We start from the raw sequence: 25,148 nt of genomic DNA, 5'->3' as shown, positions 1-25,148 counted from the left end.
ACCTCATCACTCCCACAGAGAGGAGAGAATCCTCCTCCTCAACCAATAACTCACTGTCAGTCCACTGCTAGTCAACAGTGTATTTTGCTGCAGTGTGGCTGCTCATAGCTTTGGATACCGGATGGAGAGCAGAGAAGAGAAAGAGAGCATTTGGGTTCTTCTACGTAAATGGAATATTCTGTGCTGGTAAACAAGAAGCAAATACTGGGACAGTTTGTCAGGCCTGTTTGTTTGTGGTTTAAGTTGGCCTGTTTGGGTGCAGTACAAAATGTACAACAGTTAAACCACCTGATTCTTCATAGCCTGATCCGAAACTTTGTAAATCATAAATCCTTTGCTCTAGAACTGTGGGGTTATTCATGATGATCACACTTTTAAATACTTTTGTATGTTTTATTAGATCTTATCGGAATGACAAGTTAATAATATTTAAAAGATCACCAAACAGCTTTAATATTATAAACTGTAATACTCATTTATCACATTTAAGGATATAGTTGTGTAATATCAATTGTCTTATCAAATATACAAATCACTTTTCTTTTTTCTTTTACAAATATTGACCCTCTGTTAACATTGAGAATATAGTATTTAAACTACAAATAGGCCAAACGACTCAGTACACCAAATCCACAGACTTGTTTAAAGAAAAAAAAATATTGTTTCCATTTTACCCAGACCAAAAAGAGAAGTTAAGGCTTAACGAAATAATCTCACTGCATGGAATTCTATGGTAACCTTGGATAATTTGCGGTACGAAAGTGCAAAAGTCTTGGTTTGTACCAGTCGTCAATCATTACAGAGATATACAGCCTCCAACCAGTCTCTCCAGGGTAATGTGCTTGCATTTATTCAATGCATTTGCATCAAAGTGCGAACTCGCGTGTCAATAGCCGTTGCAATGTTTTTACACAAATTAGGTTTGGTACACTTCCAAGCAACAATTTAAAGACATGTTTCAACACGTTAATAGCCCTAATGTCAACACTTCTGAAAAAATACTGTATTAGCTAGCATTTAAGTGAGAGGGCATTCCAATGTTCTGTACAACTGAAGATACTTTGTATGACAGATTCTATTCTATAACAAAATAAAACATGCAGCTCTGTCCATTTGGCATACAAACCTCAAGTGAAATGGAAAAATGATGGTCTTGAATACATTTCAAATGTGAATAACTTGCTTTAAATTCTTCAACATGGTTATATATGGTGTAATGTAGCTGTCAATTATACATTAATATAAATGTACTCAAGTAATCCAATACTCATATTAAAACTAAAACAAACAGGTCATATATTGTCTCAATTTAATCACAAAAAGTGAAGAAAGAAAAGGTAGATTTCAACAAAAAATACTTTTGCAAGCAGATTAGTTAACTCGTAAATAACACTAACTCAATATTTCACTCTATTCTCGTTAATATCATAGTCGGCAGCCTCTCACACTCCAGTCCCATATCGTAGAGTCACTATAGCGGTCCTCTGCAACGCCAGTCTGAAATGCCCTGCAGCGTTCTCAGGGGAGGGCTTGGTCAGAAGGCAGATTAGCGTTGCTTGGTGACCACCAGGTTCCTCAGCATGTCGAAAGAGTTGCCATCGGGCTGCACAGAGACCACACCCTGCTCCCTGGAGCGCACCTGCAGGAAGCCGTTGTCGTCCAGCCCCACCACCTCAGCCTCGGGACCGTCCTCACTCCACAGGCGCACCTGGGTCCCACTGAGGGCAGGGAGAAGCCAGGTCAGGGTACAGTACATTCTGTCTGGGAGGTAACAATGATGCCGACTGGATATACAGTTAGGTCCATAAATATTTGGACATTGACACAATTTTCATCATTTTGGCTCTGTATACCACCACAATGGATTTGAAATCAAACAATCAAGATGTGCTTTAAGTGCAGACTTTCAGCTTTAATTTCAGGGTATTTACATCCAAATCAGGTGAACGGTGTAGGAATTACAACACATTTTATATGTGCCCCCCCCCTTTTTAAGGGACCAAATATAATTGGACAAACTAACATAATCATAAATCTAATTGTCACTTTTAATACTTGGTTGCAAATCCTTTGCAGTCAATGACAGCCTGAAGTCTGGAACCCATAGACATCACCAGACGCTGGGTTTCGTCCCTGGTGATGCTCTGCCAGGCCTCTACTGCAACTGTCTTCAGTTCCTGCTTGTTCTTGGGGCATTTTCCCTTCAGTTTTGTCTTTAGCAAGTGAAATGCATGCTCAATTGGATTTAGGTCAGGTGATTGACTTGGCCATTGCAGAACATTCCACTTCTTTGCCTTAAAAAACTCTTTGGTTGCTTTCGCAGTATGCTTCGGGTCATTGTCCATCTGCACTGTGAAGCGCTGTCCTATGAGTTCTGAAGCATTTGGCTGAATCTGAGCAGATAATATTGCCAGAAACACTTCAGAATTCATCCTACTGCTTTTGTCAGCAGTCACATCATCGATAAATACAAGGGAACCAGTTCCATTGGCAGCCATATATGCCCACGCCATAACACTACCTCCACCATGCTTCACTGATGAGGTGGTATGCTTTGGATCATGAGCAGTTCCTTCCCTTCTCCATACTCTTCTCTTCCCATCATTCTGGTACAAGTTGATCTTGGTCTCATCTGTCCATAGGATGTTGTTCCAGAACTGTACAGGCTCTTTTAGATGTTTTTTGGCAAACTCTAATCTGGTCTTCCTGTTTTTGAGACTCACCAATGGTTTACATCTTGTGGTGAACCCTCTGTATTTACTCTGGTGAAGTCTTCTCTTAATTTTTGACTTTGCCACAGATACGCCTACCTCCTGGAGAGTGTTCTAGATCTGGCCAACTGTTGTGAAGGGGTTTTTCTTCACCAGGGAAAGAATTCTTCTGTCATCCACCACAGTTGTTTTCCGTGGTCTTCCGGGTCTTTTGGTGTTGCTGAGCTCACCAGTGTGTTCTTTCTTTTTAAGAATGTACCAAACAGTTGATTTGGCCACACCTAATGTTTTTGCTATCTCTCTGATAGGTTTGTTTTGATTTTTCAGCCTAACGATGGCTTGCTTCACTGATGGTGACAGCTCTTTGGACTTCATATTGAGAGTTGACAGCAACAGATTCCAAACACAAATACCATACTTGAAATGAACTCTAGACCTTTTATCTGCTCCTTGTCAATGAAATAACCAACTCCCATGAGGGAATAACATACACCTGGCCATGGAACAGCTGAGCAGCCAATTGTCCAATTACTTTTGGTCCCTTAAAAAGGGGGGGGCCACATATAAAATGTATTGTAATTCCTACACCGTTCACCTGATTTGGATGTAAATACCCTGAAATTAAAGCTGAAAGTCTTTACTTAAAGCACATCTTGATTGTTTCATTTCAAGTGTGGTGGTATACAGAGCCAAAATGATGAAAATTGTGTCAATGTCCAAATATTTATGGACCTAACTGTATATGATGAGTTGTGGGAACTTCTATTTGGTGAATGGCTCATAAGGTAAAACTTGAAAAAAGTGATTGGACAAAAAACATTGGTAGACAGTCTTTTTGTTCCATGATAGATTGTTCCTGTTCTACTGCTTTAACTACTAATCAACCTGGCATGCAAAAGGACTATTCTGGACTATTCTATCCCATATGACAGTAGCGGTATTCCAAGGGGTTACCTGTGTATCCATCTCTTGTAATAGATAGGCAGCACCGCCTGGGGCCCTCCCTGCTGGAAGGCAGCGATGAGCCCCTCCAGGGAGGTCAGGGTGCAGCCTATGACCTGAGCAGGGCTGAGGGCCTGCAGGCTGCAGCCACACTCGTGGTTGTGCCTGCTCACCAGGTCGTTGATGCAGATGGTGGGGTTGCTGTTGCTGACATTGATGCCACATCCTATGAAGTTCCAAAGTTGAAATATGACCACTTTGTTTCCCAAGACTTTTTGCTTATCCAAATTGCTTATTGTATTCTTATTGTAGCGACTCTTACCAATGAGAAGATGGAAAGATGGTCCCATGACTGATGATGTCACCAGCACACCGCCTAGCTTCATTAGGTTACCGTAGTAGATATCGTTGGGCCACTTCACCTTCAAATCGATGTCCTGAAAAATAAAATACGCTACAGTACATTAGCCAACAAAGGCTACAATACATGAGATGAGTTTCAAACGTGTCTGTCAATTTAACCTGTATAACATATGGCATCCTTGTCCAAGTTTCTACGAGGTTGAAAAGGTTATACTGTAGATCTCTCAAACTAAGCAGTTCTGACTGACTTTGAAGGACAAGTTCTGCCTCATCTGCTGCACATCGTCTAAAACCACCACAGTGTCTTCTTTATTATTATTATTTTACCCAGAACTCATGGCTCACCCATCACTCACGGCTCCCAATATCTTTGACAGGACTTACATAGAAAAAAACATTAAATCTGCCAAAATCCTAGACTCTAGTCTACATTAAAATCCAGATATTAACATAAAACATAATTTGTTTTGTGTCAGTAATACTTCCTGAGCCTCGTGTGGGGTTCAGTAGAGTTAGTCAACAACTGGGAAATGTGACAAATGACCTCAAAGACCCAGACACTGCTGTGCATATTTCCAGTCACCAAACACCTGACCAAAAGCAACTAAAACACAGTGAAAACCAAATATGGCCATTACATGGTGAAAATAAGATGCTTTACTGGTAAACTGCCTTTCCAATTGACTTAATAGCTGGGAGGGGGTCCTCTACCAGAAGCCCTTTGATCATTGAGTTAGGCCTCATTGACTTCTACAGCCTCCAACAGGAACAGCAGTGTGCTCATTGGAACCAGAGGAAGAGAACAACCTGAAAGGTCTGATGAACTGGACCTGATCCTGGCTCAAACCTTTACTTTATATTTATATCACATCCATGTGGACATCCATGTATTTGTGTCAATAGATGACATTTGGTTTCTGCTATCTATGCCCACCAAAAATGCTGTCCATCATGTAAAATAAAACTGAGCGAGACACCAAAGAGTCAAATTTCTTAGCATATACCATCTATGTTTTTGTAGCATTGTGCCCCTGGGTCTCCAGCTGTGCCGTAGTATGTGATCTGTGACTGGTTCTGGAGAGGACTGGCTGAACACACCTCATAACCAGGCAGCGTGCGAACGGCCTCCACCACCGCCAGCGAGGCCAGATGCTGTAGGAAGGGTATGCTCTGGCCCAGCCTGGAGCTCAGCGCCACCTGGACATTCAGGGTGAACATGGCACAGCCTGGCGGACTGAGCCACGCGTTCCCTCCTCGTCCTGACACATTTCCACACGGACAAAAAAAAGACATGAACGCGACATGAGGACAGCGAGAAGACAGAAAAAGGAACTGAAGTCTGTGTTGGAAGGTTTAAAATAAGGAAATGCTTACCTCATGGTCAATGTTTTAAAATGTTTTATTATTATCCAGGAGGGATGAAAATAAAAAGTTATAAAACTTTTGTGTGAGTGTGTGCGCGCAGTGTGGTGGAAAATCACCGACCTCTGCCCTGGGTTTGGCGAGCAGCTACAGCGATTAACCCCATTTCCTCAGGCAAGTGGAGCGTCAACCTTCACAGCAGACAAGAAAGGAGGAGAGGGGAATAAAGTCGATAAAGTGAGCTTGTAGTAGGCTTGTCAAGACAGCCAACACTGGTATCTTCTCGTCTCAAAGCTTGTACTAAAAAGTCACCAGCAATGTGGAAAATATAGGACATTTGTATCAATAAGACTTGCCTTCCCAGTCATCCAATCACTCATTTTCCATAAGGTATCAGGGAGGGTGGAACTGAGCAGACCTATATTCTTCCTGGACTTGAGCTGAACCCATGACCTTTCACCACAGGGTTCACATCCCCCAGGTGCACCAGTCAAATAACCCCCCCTCCAAGGTAAACAAGTATCCACTTGACCCCTATGTCACTTACACACTCTCTCTCTCGTCCTTACTGTTGTCACTTTCTTCCCTCCCTCTAGTGCACGCAGGTGCCAATCAAGGGATTCAACGCTAATTTTTCAAAACAAATTTGGCCTAGATAAATCACAGCTTTGGCAAGGCCTACCTAATATGCATGTGATTAATCGCACAAAGACGCAGACGTTGATAACAGTGAAACAGCCTTGTTTAATCAATGATTTTCCAAAGTTTCCTCCGTTCAGTAGAGCAGCTCCGCCGCAGGCATCAGGCAGTTAATGTTTACTCTCTGGTCTGCTCTGAGCAACTAGTGTTGGGCCGGATGGGCACCTGGTATTAATCAAACTCAGAGTTAAAGATAAACTACTCAGCCTGTTCAGGTGTTAACTATGCACCTTAGCTTTCACCCCCAACACCCACACACCATAATATCTCTCACACACACACCCCATGCCCAACACCCCACCTAAACATTAGCACTCAAGTCCTCAATAGAGCTGGTGTTAATGTGTTCCAATCAGCATGTACAATCTTTACTAATGTATGCACTGTGCAGTCTTTGAGAAATACATTAGAGGAAAGCCCAAACAGCTATGTAATGTGATGTAGCAGACGGATCATCTTACCTACATTCCAGACACTAAACACTAGATTACTAAACACCACACAACATCACACACAAACACACTCTGCCACAACAGGGGTGTGTTTGATCTTTATATCAGACTGATATAAAGGACATGACACACCACCAATCAGCATCTTAATGGTGAAATCTCTGAACAAAATAAATGAACCCAGTAGGGTTTAGCAAAGAAAGTCTCCTGGCTGGTTAACAAAGATTGTGAAGCTGGCAACCTTAAAAGAGGGGCTCATTTAGATGCAAAGAGAAGGTGTCAGCGAATAAGATTAGGTGGTGGTGGGTGTTAATCCTCTGAAACTCATTGGCCAAACAGTGGTGTTTAAGAACCACAGTGTTTATCAAAGGGATAGCAGGAGATGGCTCTATCTAGGCCTGGACGTATGCTGTCTGGACCCTGGTGGGACTCACTTACATGGAAAACCAGAAGGTTGTTTAATCTAAAAAGTTACAAGATTACCAGTTTTTTTTTTAATTCTCAGTGCGCCCACTGGAGTTTGTGACTTGATATAGAACAATGAAACAATCATTGTAATATTACAAAATAAGTTCTCATAGTTTATTACAACAACAAAAACTACATGAGGGAAGGATGTAGTTTAAATATATGAATTAACTGCAAGAACCTGGAAGCATATTTTTGCAGGCATTTCATAATATTATTGTTAATAGCAAATCCTGTGATTGATGCAAATTTGTCAGAGGCCCAGAACGTCTGAAGCCAAAAAGGAGAAAATAATTTCTAAATATAGCCAAATGTCAAATAACAGTTGTAGAAATGTGGCCACTCCAATGATAGTTATTAAATTTGACTTGGTGAAAAGGCTCCACGGCCAAAAAACTGCCATCATGACCTCAACAAGGAAAAACCAATAAAAACAAACTGGGCGGTTGCCATTTCAAAACCTTGAGGCTTCTAAGTCCTAGACGCAAGGAAAACACGTTTTACATAACTTTAATATTAATGGAATGGCAGCCATGCATAATGTACAAAAAAAAGGAAAAGGCTTGCAATATGGTTTTATGATAAATCTTTTTTAATATATTTGGACTGTGAACCAAGACCAGATGTTGAGTGTATTAATTGTGCTTATGCTTTTAGCTTTCTAGATCTATAGCCCTGTCATGATATAGATCACACCAAATCTGAAAATCTCTCATCTTGACAACACACACGTGCACACTAACACTCAGCACAAATGCGCACACACACACAATCCAGGTGTGTGTGTGTGGGGGGGGCATCTGGCTGCTCCCCGTGTTACTGTGCTCCATGGTCGTGTGAGAGCTCAGTGTGTGCAGCGTTAGCTGGAGCATGACCTCCACATGGTTGAGGCCTGTTAGGTGGCGGCCAGGCACAGAGCTGGGCGCTGGGGGCCTAATTGGGCTCTGCCGCGATTCGTCAGGACCACCAGAGCACCCTGCTCTCCACTTCGTGACAACAGCGGCCCCCTTGCCAATCAAGAGCAGGGGGGGAGCGGTCAGGGGGCCCGGCTGGCTCTCTGGAGTCCTTCAGCCCCAGAAATGATCTTTTAATAAGAACATCAGCGCCTAACTAGGCAAGGAAGACCGGTGCTGACCTCCTCCACAGGCCTGCCCAATGTACCTCCGTCGCAGCTAAGTGGGGGGTGCGGGATACAGCTGGAGATGTGAGTGCGTGCGCGGGTGTATGAGCGCGGCCTTCAATTTGGGTGTGTATTTTTACAATGTTTACAGCTATAGAGAGAAAAAATTGGTTATGGTGGATTGTGAAGTGAGTGGATGAGAAGGAAAAGATGCATTACCTTAAAGTAATGTGATAATATTAGACCATTTACAACTTCACTACCACAAAGCTAAAGAATGCTAGACACGGATGAAAACTTGGGTACCTCAGTACCCAAGTTTCTCCTTCCACAGCGCTACTCTCTGCAGTAAGGCCTCGCTCCACAATCACAGCAGAGCAGAGAAAAGCTGCATTGTTCCAAAGCTGGGAACCAAAAAATGAGCCGTTTCTGATGTGAAGGGTGTTTTTACCCCCCAAAATGTCTCTTTTTCATGGCATTGTCCTCTCTGAAATCAATCCCCTCTTTCTTAGTGTGCCTGGCTTAGCATGCAAAGCAGCGTCAAATTAATTTCTTCAACGCAAATATGAGATCAGTCGCAGATCAAACAAAACATCTCACTTCTAAACATGGTAATGCTCTTATACGCTCAATGAGAGATTGTCAATAAAGAAGTAGGTGGAGGGGTGGGAGAGAAGTTGTGCGTGTGTGTGCATGTGTGTGCGTGTGTATATGCCTTGCCTATGCTTGTGGGTGCACAATGAGTGTATATACACATGTGTATAAGTGTATGTGTGTGTGTGTGAGTCGGATCTCCAATCCAGGCTAGCTCAGCCTGTGCAGGGCTGAAAAGCTGTGGGGGCTAATGCATTCCTCTAGAAAGCTAATCTCATTTTCAAAGCACATTCACAGAGGTCGCCGCTGGCTCAGAGAAAAGCCCAAACGCATTAGAAAAATTCTCAATAACGTCCACAAAGGAGAACAGAAAAGGCCCACAATTAGCAATTAGACAGCAACAATGGGGGGACTTTCACCTGCAAGTGAAACAAATAGACAAGTGAAACTGCACTCTGCTCAACTCCCTCCTGGGTAGCGTATAGAAGTGTGGTTGAAGTGTGAGACGACAGCGTTTAAAGTTCAGGCTCGTCCTTGTCCAAGCAGAGTGCTCCTTCAGCTTAATTGAAATTGGTGTAAAATCCAAAAACAACGTCCAACTTAAGACATTAACTCATCAGTAAGTCTTCTAGATTGGCGAGTAGAGTGGCTGGCTATAATTTAAGAATTAAGTTTCAATACGAGCACTGTGTGCTCTGAGAATTACAGACACTGCAATAAGGCTGCAACAAGTGGGCCTACAGTAAATATGGAAATATATAAAACGCTACATTAGAAATATGAAAGAAATTCCTGAATGACATAAGCAAGATGGATTGCACTCCTCCCCACAATTTATCTGGGAGGATGGCTGTGGTTCTGAGCTAGGGGCCTGCGCTCGCTCCCCCACCCCGAGGCCAAGGCCTGTAGCAGAAACCAGCTGTGTTTCTCCAGGTTGGTCTCTTCAAATGAGCAGCAGTGGGCCTGATTGGGACCAGCGACCGCATGCAAAGGGGACTCCCTCAACCTGCAGCAGCCACCGTGGGACAGTCAGAAAAACAAAAACAAAACTCCTGTAATGTCTCTGTGCTTGGAACTCTGATTAAAGCCCATCATTTTACCTGGAGAACCAGAGAGACAGCTCCTGCATGAGACTCCTGTGACTGTACCATGGTGAGCTTGTTGTGTGGTGCTACAGTGGTTGTTCCTGATCGACTAACAAGAAATTACAACTTCCGGAGCTGCGTCCAAGGACAAATGGAAAAGGACAAAGGACAGAGTGACCTAACTGTAGAAGAGGGGGGGAAAAGACTTTGAAAGCTACCACAACAGTGTTAGTAAGTGACCCCACTACCATAGCCACTATCGACATCTATTTCATCTTCACAAACCGTTCCAAGTCTCATTGTTCGTTAGATAATTACAACAAGACCAGAACAAAGGCAGACAAAGTTGCATGTGTGAAGGCTGAAAGACAGAGCCATAGCTCCCAGTAGAGGAGCAAGGGGCTTTCAAGTCAAGACATGTCTTTGTATGGGGTGGGGGGTAGAGATACCCCTTCCACCCACGGCTCAGGGGTCTTTGTTTGGGGGCAGCCGAGTCAGAGGGGTCACCCACCCAGGACCTCAGGGTCAGAGGATAAATGGCCACCAGCCAAGTCATCTGTGGGACAAGTGGGGAGGAGTGGTAACACACACCACTGTGTGTGTGTGTCTGTGTTTATTCCAGACCTAGATTAGTAGCACATAGCCAGTCTTGCACCTTGTTCTTTGGGGGGTTGGTTAGGGTGGGGTTTAGATCAGACAAACAGCCCCAAAGGGTTCTCCTCTACACCCCCTGAGTGGTGAGCCAGGGTGACAAATCTTCTTTGACAGGTCAGAAGAAGATGTTTCCCAACACCATGCTGCCTGTCACAACCAACAGTTGTCACTTGTCTGCTCCAATAATGGCAACCCAATGGTGACCACAAAAGATATCTGCTGCCATGGAAACTATGAGTAACGACACCTTAATTATAATTGAAGAATCAAATCATTCTAACCAGTTATAGTACGAGTGGCAGCCGATTGGAGGGACATTTTACCGGAAGCCATTTAACCTGCAATAGCATTTCCCCCCAAATCTCTCACTCTTTCAATCAAGTTCACAAGATCAAAATATCACAAATTCAAAGATTATGTCTGCCGTCAATGCTCATTTCCAAAACTGGATTTTCTGTTATTAGAATAAGTGTGTTTGCATTGATCATCTGCTGGCATCAAAGTGATGATCAATAGGAGAGGAAAAACTAATCTGTAAATGTGATTAATTGAGATAATCCTGTTTCCAGAAGAGCGGTGAAAATTATCATTTCCAAATAGCACCCTTGGAGGTGATCAATGAGAGGTGGCATCCATTACTGAGAGCAGTCGAGGCCAGGGCGCTTTTCTTTTTCCCTGAGTCTGCGGTACAGGCCTGGTTAGACCGCTCCTATAATGGCCTAGAACGATTGGAGAAGAGATACCGGTCATCAGAATGCTGAAAAGTCGGAGCTGATGTCTCTCTTTAACTGGCGAGCCTAAAAGCGACGTCTCTGTTTGAAATGCCTCCTCAATGCAAGCCTCATCGTTCTGTTTGTTCTTTCCCCACAGCACCTTCAGTTCTCATAAGCAAATAACAATTTTTGTACATAAAGGCATCTGAATCAAATGTATTTCATCTTGCTCCAACAAAATCCTTACTAGATCATGAAAGCTTGTTGTTTTACATACTAATTCATTTGACAAACTATAGCGTGTCAGCACAGTTGGAGAGTGTGTGGGAGTCTGTCCTGCACCACTTGATTATTTCCCACTAGTTTGTGCACATAGGACCCTCTCTCCTCTCATTGTGACCCAGCACTCCAGCTCCTTAGCATGCCCTTCACTGGAGATATGTAAACTTGAACTCCCAGCAAGCCAGGCTTGCAAGCCAGATGTTGCCCCGAATATGAAATGAGGACTATAAGCATCTGCCTACAATTTGACATAATTGCAGGTAGAGCATGCAAGGTCAATTGGACCAATTTGATTTTTATGTACAAACCTGCAGCAGCAGTTACGGGGGATGTCTGTTTTCTCCCTCCCTCACTGCAGTTCCCTTTTCACCGTACAAGGCTTCGTATTTTTCACAGGAAACAGGACCCTAATTCCATACAGTGTCAGTTTGGATTTTGGATTCCCTGTCAAAACAAACACTGATTGCCAGGGCTTTAGCCCCGTCAACTGGTGTAGCCTGAACCAGAAGAGCCTCTTGTTCTGGTTGTTGGTCTTATTTCCACTTCCATAGGAGGAAGGTGTTATGCTCCCATTAGCTAAAAGTGGGTCCTGTTTATGTGCCCACCTCAGAAATGACTCACAGACTTTCACAGCACAAAACAAAAATAAGAGTCAATATGCTCGGTAATGCTAGAAGTTGTAGAATTTTACAATTTAAGAGCAACTTTGTGGGCAGAGTAGAGAATGGTAGAGAATTTGAGTAAAATGAATTTCAACAACTACCACAACATTTCACATGGCATTTAGAGGCCTTAAAACAGTTTGGTGAAAAATCCCAATTAGCATTTTATGTCCACCATAGTTGGTATTCACCTGAATGCAACCTGTTCTTAGTGGAGAGGAAACGTGGGCCTTTTTCCTGTACGTATCTAATTCCTCGGCTGGAAAAGAGGGGAGTAAGAGAACAGCAGGAGAGAAAGCAAAAGGTGTAGCAAGAAAAGTGTGGGGGCTCCAGGCGCTGGGATCAGGTTCACCAGAGCAGGAAAAGCATCATTATAGGTGCTCTGGGCTCGGTGGAACAGCGTTCAAGAACACCGTGGGGTCTCTCATCCTGCCTTGTTCACAAATAAACACTTCCACACCGTTAACAACCGAGTCTCAATTGTCGTTAACAAAACAGGCCATTTAAACTGTCTGTCGGATGCAAACGTGCCCCTGTCATGTAACCTTGAGGAGGGAGGCTGTCTGGATGTGTTGCTACTGAAAGGCCTTGATGCCATACTCCTCAACGACATGAAACAGAATTAAGAAATACTTAAACTACTTAGACTTTGATCAAATACTACCCATCTATTATAGAAATGCAGTTTTTGTACATTTTAAATGTGGGTACTGCCCACGCTAGCGGAGAGCATGCTATTGGCCAGCGGTTACACCAGAGTGTGGAGCAGACCAGGCGACCTCGGCAGAAGGGGCATTGAGATTCAAGCTTGGTTGTGACCTTGTAAGAACACTATCCTCTGTCTTGAGGCCGGCCTATTATTAGCTTCTTCTGGCCAAACAAAGGACTAATACTCTGGACAAACAGACGGCCTCCATACCCACCGCTCCACCCTCGCCCAGCCCCAATGAGCTTAGCCCCAGAAGCTGGTTGTCAATATAGCCCAGTCTTTATCAGACCTCTAAAGCAATGATCTCGGCACTTTAGCCCCCCCGAACCAAGCCCCCTTTTATTAATCTCAACCTCAATGGTCTGCAATTCATCCCCCTTCCCCCCATAAAGGAAATCATCTGAAGGGGGGACTTTTAATAAGAGATTAATCTGTAATTAAAACTGCGTTTAGGAGAATGAAGCAATAAAGGTTTCATTATTCTTGTAATTATGATAATTTAGAGACCTCAATTTAGAGTGTTTTCAGTACAGCTATTTATGGTGGTATTGTGGCACACAAGGTAAAAATGTATTACCTTATTATTAATATTATTTATGGCATCATATTGTTGAATTCCTTAAATGTTTTGAGTGAATTCTATGAATCCTTACTTGTACTTGTAGATTATTTAATTAGATGTGGATTTGCTGTGTAAGTAATTAAGGAAAATTAATAAATTATATTAGGGACACTACCACTGAAAAAGGGTTCTACTATAAATCGTGATAAATCCATAATTTGTGTTAATATATTACTATTAATACTACAACAATTTTTTTTTTCTAATTGACTTATCTTATAACATTGTCAGAACATTTCAAGCTTGAGGCAAGAAACCTAATATTATAATTTGCTTGCCAGCAGTTAGCACAATGCAACTGTAATAAGCTTTTAAGTAAGAATGTGTTTTTAATTGCCGTTTTAAGACAGTCCAATTCTCACCATGAATTATTCAGATTATTTTCACTTCCCTCGACTAAAGATTTGACAATGGACGAATAACTGTTATTGCCCTTGCACTTACTGTACATTGGGCTTTGGGTCCATTCCTCTCTTGCTGCACTGAAAACAGTTCCGTTCAAATTGAATAAACACAGGGTAATGAAAGAAATGCTTATTAAGTCCAGATAACTGGAGAACCTCCAAAGAAAACTGAAAAGCTACACTTGAGTAGCTGTTACAAAAGCACAAGCCATCCAGACCCATTCAGAAAATGTATTTTTTCGATACATTTTTACGATACCCTGTTTTCGCTATCATCAGCAAAACCTAATGCCAAAATAAATACACTTCAAGACAGATAAGGTGTCACACAGTATTGAGATGCTTTATACTGCCTGTGCTGACTGTGGAGAAGAGCAAAGTGTGTAGAGGTTGACATGACTCAAAATCCATCTAGAATTTATTACCTAAACAGCCTGTGAACACAGACAATACTCCACTCGCTTGAGGTGAAGATTTCTTTTTACAAGAGTTTTTCTTTAAGAATAATACTACTTAATCAAGACTGTAACAGCAGGACATCTGGAAATTAAAAACTGCTCAAATCAAGGGGAGGAGGGGGTGCCCTGTTCCCCCCCACTTTGGTTACCTTACAACCTTAATGACAACATTGTCAGTTCCAATCACTTCAACGCAGGTCCAGAATCCATTTTTCAAACTTTATGACAGGTCTAATAGCTTCCACCTGTTCCCGGCATCCCGCCTGTTGACTGGCAAGTTCCCAGTGAGATGTGGGGCTGGAGACAAAGAGCTCTATTAGGTGCAGCCTGCCTCTGCTGCAGTGAGCTCACTCAGCCATTAAATTAGTTCCAGCCCAGAGGACTGTCGACCACCCTAACCCCCCATAACATCATGGACAACCACTCAGTCAAATTCTCTCTCTCTCTTTAAAAAAAATATATCTTCCACTCTAGCTTTTACGACGCTTTACCGCTCTCTTGATCTTCCATCGTTGTGCTCTCACTACCAGGGTGTCTGACAACTTTGCTTCCGTAGGAACTTTCGTAAACCCTGCCATCACCTTGTGGTGAACTACGAGTGCATTGCAGTGCATGTTTCATCAAGTGTCAGTTTTCCTTCACAGATACTCTTACACTCCTCTTATCCTGCTCTATAACCCAGCCCGCTGAGTGGTATGATATTGAAATAATAGCCAATCTGAATCACAGTCCTATCCCAGCTCCTCTGCATTTTGCAAAGCAAATGCAAAAATACAAAACCCTATCCACCTGGTAAGGTAGACAAAACTAAGAGGACCTGAAATGTTTGAGGGTGGAAAGGTCAAATACTGTTTTCAATGAAAGTCTAACCCACAAACAAAAATCCAACACATGGAAATAAAACTTCTGAACAAAAGTATCCCACTACATCCCATTTACACTAACAATGGGAACCCCATGCCTAAGGGGCTGGTGTAGCAGTGTGTGTTACCCTTCCAGCAAGTCCATGGTAGTGGGGGTGACCTCGGCGTACAGCAGGGTGCGTCCCAGCTTGGTGGTCCCCAGGTGCTGGATGTAGGTCTGCAGGCTGAACTGTTCTGAGTTCAGCTCTCGAGGGGAGTCTGTGACCAGGGCCAGGGTCCCCTCAGGGACCTGGCTCCCACAGTGGATATCTGAGCTGGACACCACTTTTAGGGAGGCCTTGGAAGACTTCAGCTTCCCCTCCTTGTCCACCTGGGTGTGGAGCCACTTCAGGAAACCGGCCCTGCGTTCCTGAGGGAAGGAGGGGTAGATGAGGGCGATGACATTATAGTTGACTGACAGAAAGTTGGAGTCCAGACAAGCTAGCAACGTAAGAAAGCAATATTTCAGCTAGAAATACAGTGAGACAATGTCTAGTCACTGTGGTCAGGTGGTCGCTGGTTTAAAGGACTGCTATTGAACAGATGACCCTCCTGACAACAAACGGAACAATGCGACTAACAGCAACTAACATTTACTGTACAGGGTTAAAGTACAGATCCCTGCGTTAAATTAGATAATCAACGACCATGGCTAATCAATGACACGGTTTAATTACTCGCCGTTCTTGCGGGTGGTGGGGCTGAGAGAACCACTCTGTTCCAGTCACTTCTCATTAATCACCAGGCTACAATACACACACACATAAATGACTCATGCTATAACACATTGCCGCCCTGTGTTTCCAGTTGATGACTAACATTGAACATGTTGCTCAACATGTCAGCATGAGCCTCTTCTCTCAATTGAGGCAGAGCTTGGATATGTTCCTGGGCTAATGCGATACGGTATGAAAGTTCTACTTCGACAGGAAGAGGATGAATTCTTTGCAGACTGGGCTTTGCAGGCTTTGGTTTAGGCTAGCTTCCCTCCAGGGAATTAAGAAAATTGTCTCATCTGTTGCTTTGAAAATGTTACAAGAAAAAAGTATTTTAAAAAGGATAGGCTGTTACATTAGTTCAAATCCCTATATCAACTACGACTAAATATTTTCCTGATTGGAATATATCATACAATTTAGTGAATTGTTTACGGAGTAGGAGAGAGGGGGGTTCAATGTAAAAAAATTAAAAATCAAAGTGGGTTTTAGAGTGCCTTTTATTTGGGCCTCTACCATAACCATGTATGAACAAAATGAAAATGTACTATTGACTCAGCTTCCCCCAAAGACACATATGGTTTAAAAAAAACTGAGCTTATCAATCATTTTGTTTAACCATAACACGTCGCTCGTAGGAACCTCAGAGAGCAAGTAAGGTCATTAGACGGTGACTACTCCATGGTTAAGGCCTGTGTGTATCTGCAGACTCAGAGACAAAGCCTGCTAGGCCCCCCTCTACTGAAGGAGCACCACTTCCATGTAACGAGCATGACATCGCCATGTGCCGGGAGAGTGGATGGGCCACTTCATTTAACGGCAAAGAGGTAGAGAGGAGAAGAGGAAAAAGTGTCACCAACATTCTTTGAAGGGAACACCTAAAATGAGTGTATAGATGAAGGGAAAGGGGTAGAGAAAAATGGCCCTTGACTATGAGGGGTGATGGATTAAGCGGGGGGAAAAAATCTAACTTGGGATGGGGTGACCCCATGAGATTTCACTTTTCAAGAAGAGGGAAAAAAATCTGACATGGAGATATGTGAATTCTAGTCCTTTTATTCCCCTATCAAGTCTTAATAAGAAAGAAAGGGTGGGGGGGGGAATTCTCAAGACACCATCTGTCACCCAAAGCCATGTGATTAGCACCCCTCTGAGAGACGACAGCACAAAACAGGGAGAAAGGCCTTATTAGCTAGCTCAGATCCATATTTAGTGAAATACGGTGATGGTTAATCAATTAGAGACACTAATCTGCATGACTCAATTATCTGCTTTGTGCCAATCACAAAAGAGAGAGGGCAGTCCCTGGAGACCCATTAGCCTGAGTTAACAAGACTGACATCCACTGTCAGGAAGGATAGCTGAGGGCGCTTCTCACTCCAGGAAATATTTTCTACTTTCCTATACTAAATTAAACTGTAGTGAGGAGTGAAGAGTAATATGGTAACATGGCTGAGAGCAGAAACAGCATGTTTTCAGGATAGCTATTGGGAGGGGGGGATAAGCAACAATCACAACTTCGATGAAGCGGTCAACAACGAAGTTGCTGAAATCCAACCCCTCACTTGACTAATATGGAGAAGGGGAACCTGACAGACGTGCACACACACACACAGACCCAAGTATACACGCACACACAGACCCAAGTATACACGCACACACACACACAGACCTGATAATGCACACACACGTACACACACACACGGGCACGCAAACACTCGCACACACACTACTTGAAATTCCCCAGCTGCTTTAAGCTCCACAGTCCCTCCACACTCTTGAGCCAAGGCAAGGTGCACAAACTGCCCCGTATCCACCCCCCTCCATCTCCTCCCACACACTGCACCTACCATTTCTAGAACAATCTGGAAGCAATCCCACCTACTCCCCTGCTTTCATCCTCCTGGTGTTTGTTGTAACAAAGTGGCTGGGGCAGGGGGGTCAAAAAGGTCATACTGTAGTCCAAACAAAGCAAACAGTCATAGTAATACTACAGTTTGGTTTCATTTATTTATTTTATAACTGAATCAGACAGAGGCTGATTCCCACAAGTGAAAGGAGATATAAGTAACTGAACTTGTCAGAATCATTCAGGGGGACACAACACCGAATGATATATGATGACTGGTGAATGATGCAAGTCTAAGGATCTTTGGTTCAGGAATTTTGGATCAAACTGAAAGTAACCTGGCAGGTTACAACTGAAACAAGGTTTTACTTGGCCTACGTTGATCACATTCAAATTGAAAATGAATCACTTATCCTAATGTCGTAATATCATACTTAGAATGGATCAATTACTAAACAGAGCAAGGACAGAAGTCTTCTGATATGAAAAGGAGCGAGCTTTGTCCCTAAGTGACAGGGTAGATATCTACTGCACCCTAGTGGTAGTTTATGTACTTGACGGCATTACATTCAAACTTAACGCTATTTCGAACTCTGTCAAACTTCAACATCCATACCGGCAGCCCAGATAAAGCCAATACATAAGACACTAGGATAAAAATCCTTAGGTACATTCTGTACTGATGGCTAGAGACAATACCAATGTCTCTCACTATCAACTCTCTACTGTTGAAAATTCAATAGATGCTTTTCACTTTGAGATTTAACTACATTACCCACAAATACTAGCTAAAGCTGAGGCATTCCAGAAACATTCTCACTGTGTGTGGTCCTAAGGCGTGTCACTTCCTCTCCTCAGAGGCCAATTGAGCCAACGAGGATTGGATCCTTGTGGGGCCTTTGGAGATCTCTCTGAAGTGGGTGAGTAAACTGTCAGTGATCCATCTCAAACATTGATTAACTCCCAGTGCAAATTCCCCACATACCGCAACACTGGTGGGGCTATTAGAATATCAATTAGATATTCTATATATTTAATCAGGGGGCCCTCATCATCGCGCGCGCACACACACACACACACACACACACACACACACACCCACACAATGAGGAATAAGCCAGCCTGCCAGGCTACACACACGGTCCATATAACATCTTCCACATGGTCTCGTCCTCACATCCACACAAGCTCACAGATAAACTCACAGAGCGTCAGTATATCTGGGGGAAGATTTCAATGCTGCCACTTTGGAAAGTGCATGCATGCTAAATGCATGCTGACTAGTCCGAAGAAGACTAACAAAGTGTGTAAGTTGCCAATGCCGTTCATGCCAAGTGTGGCCATACACACATACGCCAAGCCTCCCATTGGTGATTCGTGTGAATACACATGCACACACACCACATACGCAGGTGGTCATGCACGCACACCATAATTGGCTGGGTAAATGTTTAACGAGGCAGCCCATGAACAGGGCCGTCCCAGAGAGGGGAGGTGGGCATGTGGAAACCATTCTGATTTCTAATACATGCAAATGTAAGTCCAATATATGCAACAAAGCTATGGCCCAGTTTATACGTCCAGACAGCCAGTCAAAACACGTAACGGCAGTTTTCCACCCGAACCATAACACTGGCGTTAAAGCATGCCTTTAATCAGCCTTCATCCGGATAGCTCTACCTGAGACACACTGATAAGCTAGCATTGGTTAAGCCAGATGTGAAGGTTGTGTCTTTACCAATATATAGAAGGAAAAGGTTTCCATAATGGATTCAATTTTTCGGTACAGTTCCTAATCAGTGTGAATTCTGGCTAAAAGCGTGTGGTAGATGTGATGAGAGAGCGTACCTCAGAGGTGGACAGGATGTAGACGGGGCTGGGGGGTGGGATGGGGGTCAGCTCACAGCTCAAGCCCAGCGAGGTGAGGATCTCTGTCAGGACTTCGTATCGCCGCGCATTGCTCATCTTCAGCTCGTCAAAGCCTTGTGATGTCACTTCCTGAGAGTCGGGGGCCATCTCCAGATGGACCTGTAATTGCCAAAATGGGGAGTTCAGATGGGGTGAGTTTCTCTGCTGCACACTACAGTGAAAAAAGCTAACTAAACGCTAACAACATAAAGACATTAACGACCCCAAAAACCGACAGTTGCGTTTCAAGTGGAAAACCATTTACCTGGCAAAGGACAGCCTCTCCTCCATCCCCCTCGTGAGTCATCCTCACAATGACCATGTCCTTGTCCCCACCGTGTCCTGTCAGCTCCCCCCACAGCTCCACCTCCCCACCACCCTGGGGATCCCGAGCAAACGCACTCCCGCTAGCCAGCGCGCTGAGCTCCAGCTCCGAGGTGTCCTCCCTCGTGAAGCTGAGCCTGCAGATCTGTCCTCTCCTGTCCGCCCTGGACACCAGCACCAGCCCAGCCGGGCACAAGGAGGAGGAGAGGCCCAGGACCCGGCCCCCCTGCCCCAGGTAGGCCAAGAAGCGGGCCTGGAGCTGGGGAGTCAGCGGCTCTTCCTCAGCCAGGACGAGCAAGGTGGTGCTCTCCAGCCAGGGCTCGCTCAGGGCCTGCTGGGGCCGGAGGGGATAAACCACGTAGTTGTCCATGTCAATGCACTCTGCTAACAGAGAGTACACCTTCCCAAAGCGCCACTCGCAGCCGCCAGTATAGACTAGGACGTTGGGCGGCTTGCCGCTAGCGCTGGCTCTCTTCGACTGACTTGTCTTGGTTTCATCCTCCAGCTCGTCCAGGGTCTCATCACCACTGTCCAGATCGCTGGCATAATCGTCGGGCAGGTCAGGGATGTTCTCAGCCGAGGCATACTTGACCGACTGGATGGTGCTGTTCTCCATCTCCAGGCACTCATGGCAACTGGACAAGTGGAGGTGGTGGCCGTGGGTCTCCATGTGGTGGTTGTTTCCCAGGGAGCGGTTGTCCTCGCGGCCGCTGTCAGAGCCTAGGTCCTGGGTTCCTCTCAGGGGCTCAGAGCCTCGTCTTTCACTCAAGCACCTCCGGATCTCCGGGGGTAGGAGCAGGCTCCCTTTCCTTTGTGTTTGCTGGATGTCTTCTTTCTCTTTGTCGCAGCCGCAGGGTGAGGGTTGAGAGTGGACGTTTTCTGTCTGGGGGTTGTTCAGGGAAATGCAATGCTTCTCACTTGCTGGTTGTCGCTTTTCTAGAAGTTCTTTGAGTGCAGATTCCCTGAGAAGGACAGCTGAAAAAATATGACATGGGGGATTGTTGAGCCAAGTATTGCATAATATTACCCAAATCCACTCACACACACACACACACAGCTTCATGCAATTTGTGATTTCACAACAAATCGGAATAACTGAAATGCATTTTGAAACAAAGTGTTTCATCTTTACAGTAGCCATCTAAAAGTGACTGACCCTTTATCTAAACCTTAGCATTAATACACCACTTCCCACACACTTGTGTCACAAGACATGTCTGTGAATCCTTCCTCAAGTGAAAAATCTAATTACATCTCTAACTGGATTGGACATTATATATCACACTGAGCACACAGACAGGTGGTTTCCATAGTCAACTCACAAACTATTTTAGAAGGCACAAGTCCATTGTCCAGCTGAAGACGGTCTTCCATAAAGGCCACCCCCAAGCGGCTGAAGTTGTCAACGCTGGCCTGAGCCACCGCCCTGAATGGCTGGCCTGGACTACAGGCCAGAGGGAGACAGTAGTCGGACCACTTTAATACCTGAACACCAGGACAATGAATGGAGACACAGGTTAGCTGTAGTTTCTGATGGCCAGCACAGCTGAAGAAACTCTGTCAAGCAGACAAATATTGGCCTCAAGTATGACCAGATACTTGTTCAGTAAAACCAGTTGGTGCACTAAACACCTTGAAGGAAGACTACACACTAACCAACATACACACAATCTATGAACATACATTGTTTGTAATATATTGCATTAATATCTTAGCCATGTATACTCAGCCTGGTATAATCCATACCAGTAATCCATTTAAATTCTTTAAAAAGCTGTATGTTGACAACCTAAAATGGCATTGATTGTGTTGAGAAAACTCCTTCACAATAGCTAAAAGAAGGATGGTGTTTGGCCCTTGACAATCTTAACATGGTATCTGAGGAGTCAGTCAAAGTCAACAGTCTGCAATATTCTATACTTCCTTTTGTAAAGCATGACTTCCAAAAAATGCTTTCTCTTTCTTTGAGCCTTCTCATGGAGCGCAGGCTCACTGAGCCCAGAGTGGTTTCTGTCTGGGATCGTCACACCCAGACAGAGAGAACAAGAGAGCGGAGGTAACACTAGGAAACAGACACTCGACTCAGGTTCCCAAACTGTGTCCACTCATCTTATGAAAGCTTCCTCCCTCCATGCTTCATAGACAACCTTGGTTTCTCTCTCTCAAACACAATTTTCCATTGTAAGGGCAATCCCACACCTTTACCCTTTTTATAAAATCAGATATCCAATCTGCACTGTAATGGTTTATATGACTGTCCTTTAAGGCTCTTTTCTCCATTTGGTTTGGCCTGGCTCACAATTGTGAAAAATGTTTTGTTGTTAAGGGTGCTTTGTGAACCTGGGGGGAGCAATTTTTTTGCAACAAATTTCTTCTACTGACACATTAATTCCTGATCTGGAGTTTTTATATTGAGCATGGTAAGGTGATCGGTCGCATGCTTGAATTTTACACTAAAGCAGATAGAGGTTGTAGGGTAGCTGTTCTGTTGCATACTTTCTTTTTGAGCTTGAGAGGAGACTGGCTGCTCACTCTCTGTCCAGAGGTAGCCTCTATGATGAAAGAAATGTTCTCTATCCGCGGCCCACAAACCAGAGAGGACCCCAACAACACAGTCCACTTGCTTAGGTCATCGCATGCCTAGGAACAATACAAACAACATACACACTGATGTCTAGATACAGGTGGAAGTTCATATTAGACAGTTAGTGATCATTAGTCAAACAGAACGTCTACGAAACCGCATAGCCGACATTAAGGGGCTGTTACATTACTCCGAGGTGGACAGTGGACAATAAGCTATAAGACTGTAAATAGCTATGTTACTTAGCAAGCTTTTCATCTTTGCATACGCTACGGCCATGCAGTGACGGCGAGTAGGCTAATTAGCAAGCATTGTGGGCTTGCCCATTCACAAGGCCTAACAGACCCTGGCTACTATAGCTAAATAAAGGACAATAAATGATAAAAGCTTGTCACCTGAGGCTCGGTTATGTAAATAGCCTTGTCACCCAACTTCAGAAAAACTTTCTCTTCGGGCAGAGGTGGATTTAGTTGCTTATTGAAACTATGTTGGAGGATAGGTTGTCCTTTCAGATCAGACGACTTTCCTGGTGGATTCAAGGCACAGAATGTGAAACTGTTGCTAATGCTAGTGCTTTTGCTCCCGCACAATCTGCGCAAGGTGTTACGAATAACCACCGTATAGCACTTCTGAAAGCGCACCCAGAGGTAGACGTAGCACAACGTTATTAGCATTTTCTTTACATTTGGAAAGCCGTTTCCAAGCCAATTTGGCCTCTTGAGTGAATGAACATCCACAGCCGACTAGCCGCTTCCTTGTTGTTGACAGAACTCCTCCCGCTCCTCAGTCTGACAAACACGCATGCTCGGCCAGGTGAAACCTGACGCCGCACGAGGGCGACAGATATCTTTAAAAAATATATATTTTATTTAGTTTAGCTATGGATCTTTTACCACGGATCTATTACAAAATGTGTGCATAAAACCTAATTCCGTGTGATGTATAACGTTTACAGTAAGTAAATAGCATCTGTCAATATATTTGTGATTATACTGTTCTTTAACATATTTGATGCTGATAATTTAGATATGCATAATAGCAAAGAATAAGAAGGTTATTTAATAAATTCATATTTTAGGTCAAGAAGTTTCGTTTCCTTGAGGTGATCAGTCAATTGACAGCTGAAAAAAAAGCTCACTGACTCCCCAACTGTTGTTTGTTCAAGTGAACGGTTCAAATGGCCTTGATAAGCAGCATACCTCGCGTTGTCTTCTTCAGTCTGAAAGTTTGTAGGCAGAGGGTCAGTTTAGGACAGAAGATGCTCCCCCTCGTTCAGGAAAATCACTACCCACTGCTAACAACGAAGGTGCAAGAAGGAAGACTTCAACGATGTGTGCAGCCTGAAGGACCACTTAGGTGAGAAGTAGTTCTTTCAATTCTGGCTTGGGAACATATATTTGTCATTTTATTTAATTGGGTTGCATGGTTGTATTGTAGTTGCTCCTCGGTTTGGAGACCATGGACAGCTTTCAGAGAAACTGAATCGCCCCAGGAAAAAGTAAGCATTTTTTCTATGAGCAACTTGCTCTAAAATGTAATCATTTTAACTCAGTTACCCGACCCTAATCTTTTTTTAAATTTTAAGTTTAACTCAGTGACAACGGTGACAAAAACTATACCCAAGGTTGCCAATGGATTCCAGCACCCAGTCAGGTTTGTAGCAATGCGGACAGGGAAAGATTATTTCCATTTGATGTGTTCGTGTAATCCACTAAAATGTATACTACCTTTATTCATGTCATCTACAGGCTCTACATGCCCAAATCCAGGACTAATGAATATATGTCACATTTAGGGAAGAAGGTCCTGGCCAGTTTCCCTGTCCAAGCCACTCTTCATTTCTACAATGATGACTCCAGTTCTGAGGAAGAAGATGAAGACATAGAAGAGCACCAAACGTATTTGCATGGACTGGACCGTAGGATACACCCATCTCATCCCCTTAGTTCAGAAAGATAGCTGTGAAGCCTGGCTGATTTGGTTACAAGAAGTATGGACTGGTGGATGGAGCTTTGAAGGGGCTTTGCCCAAGTCATACATGTGGCTCTTCTGAAGTAATCATGTTTACTACTGGACAATGCCAACAAACCTTTAACCTGGATCTATGGCCACTTCTCCCCAACAATGCCCTGAGTTGGACACGGTCTTGAGAACCTACATCGCTTTGTTCACCTTTTATGTCTTAACAACTTCCTTTTTTAACTGTATATCAAGCATGATATGCACTTTGTTAAGTTCTACACTATCCTATTTCAGTGGGTGTTTTTAATGGGGAAAGAATTGTAATTTATTTAAGTCAGTGGGTGCATCTTCAAATGTAACAATATTACAACAATTTTACAGTAAATAACATACTCTGTATTGTTTATCATCTTTTTTCGTACTAATAAAAAGCAATAATTGTATTCAAAAAAAAATTGTTACTTGAACCTCTTTTTTACAATTTCTTCTTAAAAAAAAAACCTTGGATCATTTGTGCTATGTGCAGTGGAGTAATACCAAAATTACCAATTGGATTTGCAGGTGTGGTACTTGCTCTGACTTTATGCAAATGAAGTGTGGAAC

At 43.6% G+C, this 25,148-nt stretch overlaps 2 protein-coding genes across 6 annotated transcripts; one reads left to right on the top strand and one right to left on the bottom strand.

Moving 5' to 3' along the window:
• Positions 1-386: 386 nt before the first annotated feature.
• hlcs (holocarboxylase synthetase (biotin-(proprionyl-CoA-carboxylase (ATP-hydrolysing)) ligase)) lies at positions 387-23,385 on the bottom strand. 4 transcript variants are annotated; one of them, XM_062485053.1, is made up of 11 exons: positions 23,267-23,385; positions 22,979-23,109; positions 21,322-21,484; positions 19,941-20,974; positions 19,616-19,795; positions 15,292-15,572; positions 5,502-5,569; positions 5,115-5,275; positions 3,976-4,090; positions 3,666-3,879; positions 387-1,718 (listed from the first exon to the last, which is right to left on the bottom strand). In XM_062485053.1, exons 3-11 carry the CDS (start codon positions 21,371-21,373, stop codon positions 1,547-1,549), a joined length of 2,277 nt encoding a protein of 758 aa, XP_062341037.1. In that variant the 5' UTR covers positions 21,374-21,484; positions 22,979-23,109; positions 23,267-23,385; the 3' UTR covers positions 387-1,546. The 4 variants fall into 4 exon arrangements, with proteins under 4 accessions (XP_062341037.1, XP_062341035.1, XP_062341036.1 ...); XM_062485051.1 differs by adding an exon at positions 22,496-22,639 and having other exon boundaries at positions 22,979-23,373; XM_062485052.1 differs by having other exon boundaries at positions 22,979-23,373.
• A 61-nt stretch (positions 23,386-23,446) lies between these two features.
• Positions 23,447-24,917, top strand: ripply3 (ripply transcriptional repressor 3). Of its 2 annotated transcripts, XM_062485106.1 has the most exons (5): positions 23,447-23,537; positions 23,802-23,939; positions 24,021-24,081; positions 24,169-24,236; positions 24,332-24,917. In XM_062485106.1, the coding sequence occupies exons 2-5, from the start codon at positions 23,842-23,844 to the stop codon at positions 24,540-24,542; spliced, it is 438 nt and encodes a 145-aa protein (XP_062341090.1). In that variant the 5' UTR covers positions 23,447-23,537; positions 23,802-23,841; the 3' UTR covers positions 24,543-24,917. The 2 variants fall into 2 exon arrangements, with proteins under 2 accessions (XP_062341090.1, XP_062341091.1); XM_062485107.1 differs by lacking the exon at positions 23,447-23,537 and having other exon boundaries at positions 23,783-23,939.
• Positions 24,918-25,148: the final 231 nt, after the last annotated feature.

The sequence above is a fragment of the Osmerus eperlanus genome, chromosome 19 (genome assembly GCF_963692335.1).
Source record: "Osmerus eperlanus chromosome 19, fOsmEpe2.1, whole genome shotgun sequence".
NCBI lineage: Eukaryota > Metazoa > Chordata > Actinopteri > Osmeriformes > Osmeridae > Osmerus > Osmerus eperlanus.
The sequence above is the reverse complement of the archived record's forward strand: the minus strand, read 5'-3'. Positions and strand labels throughout refer to the sequence as shown.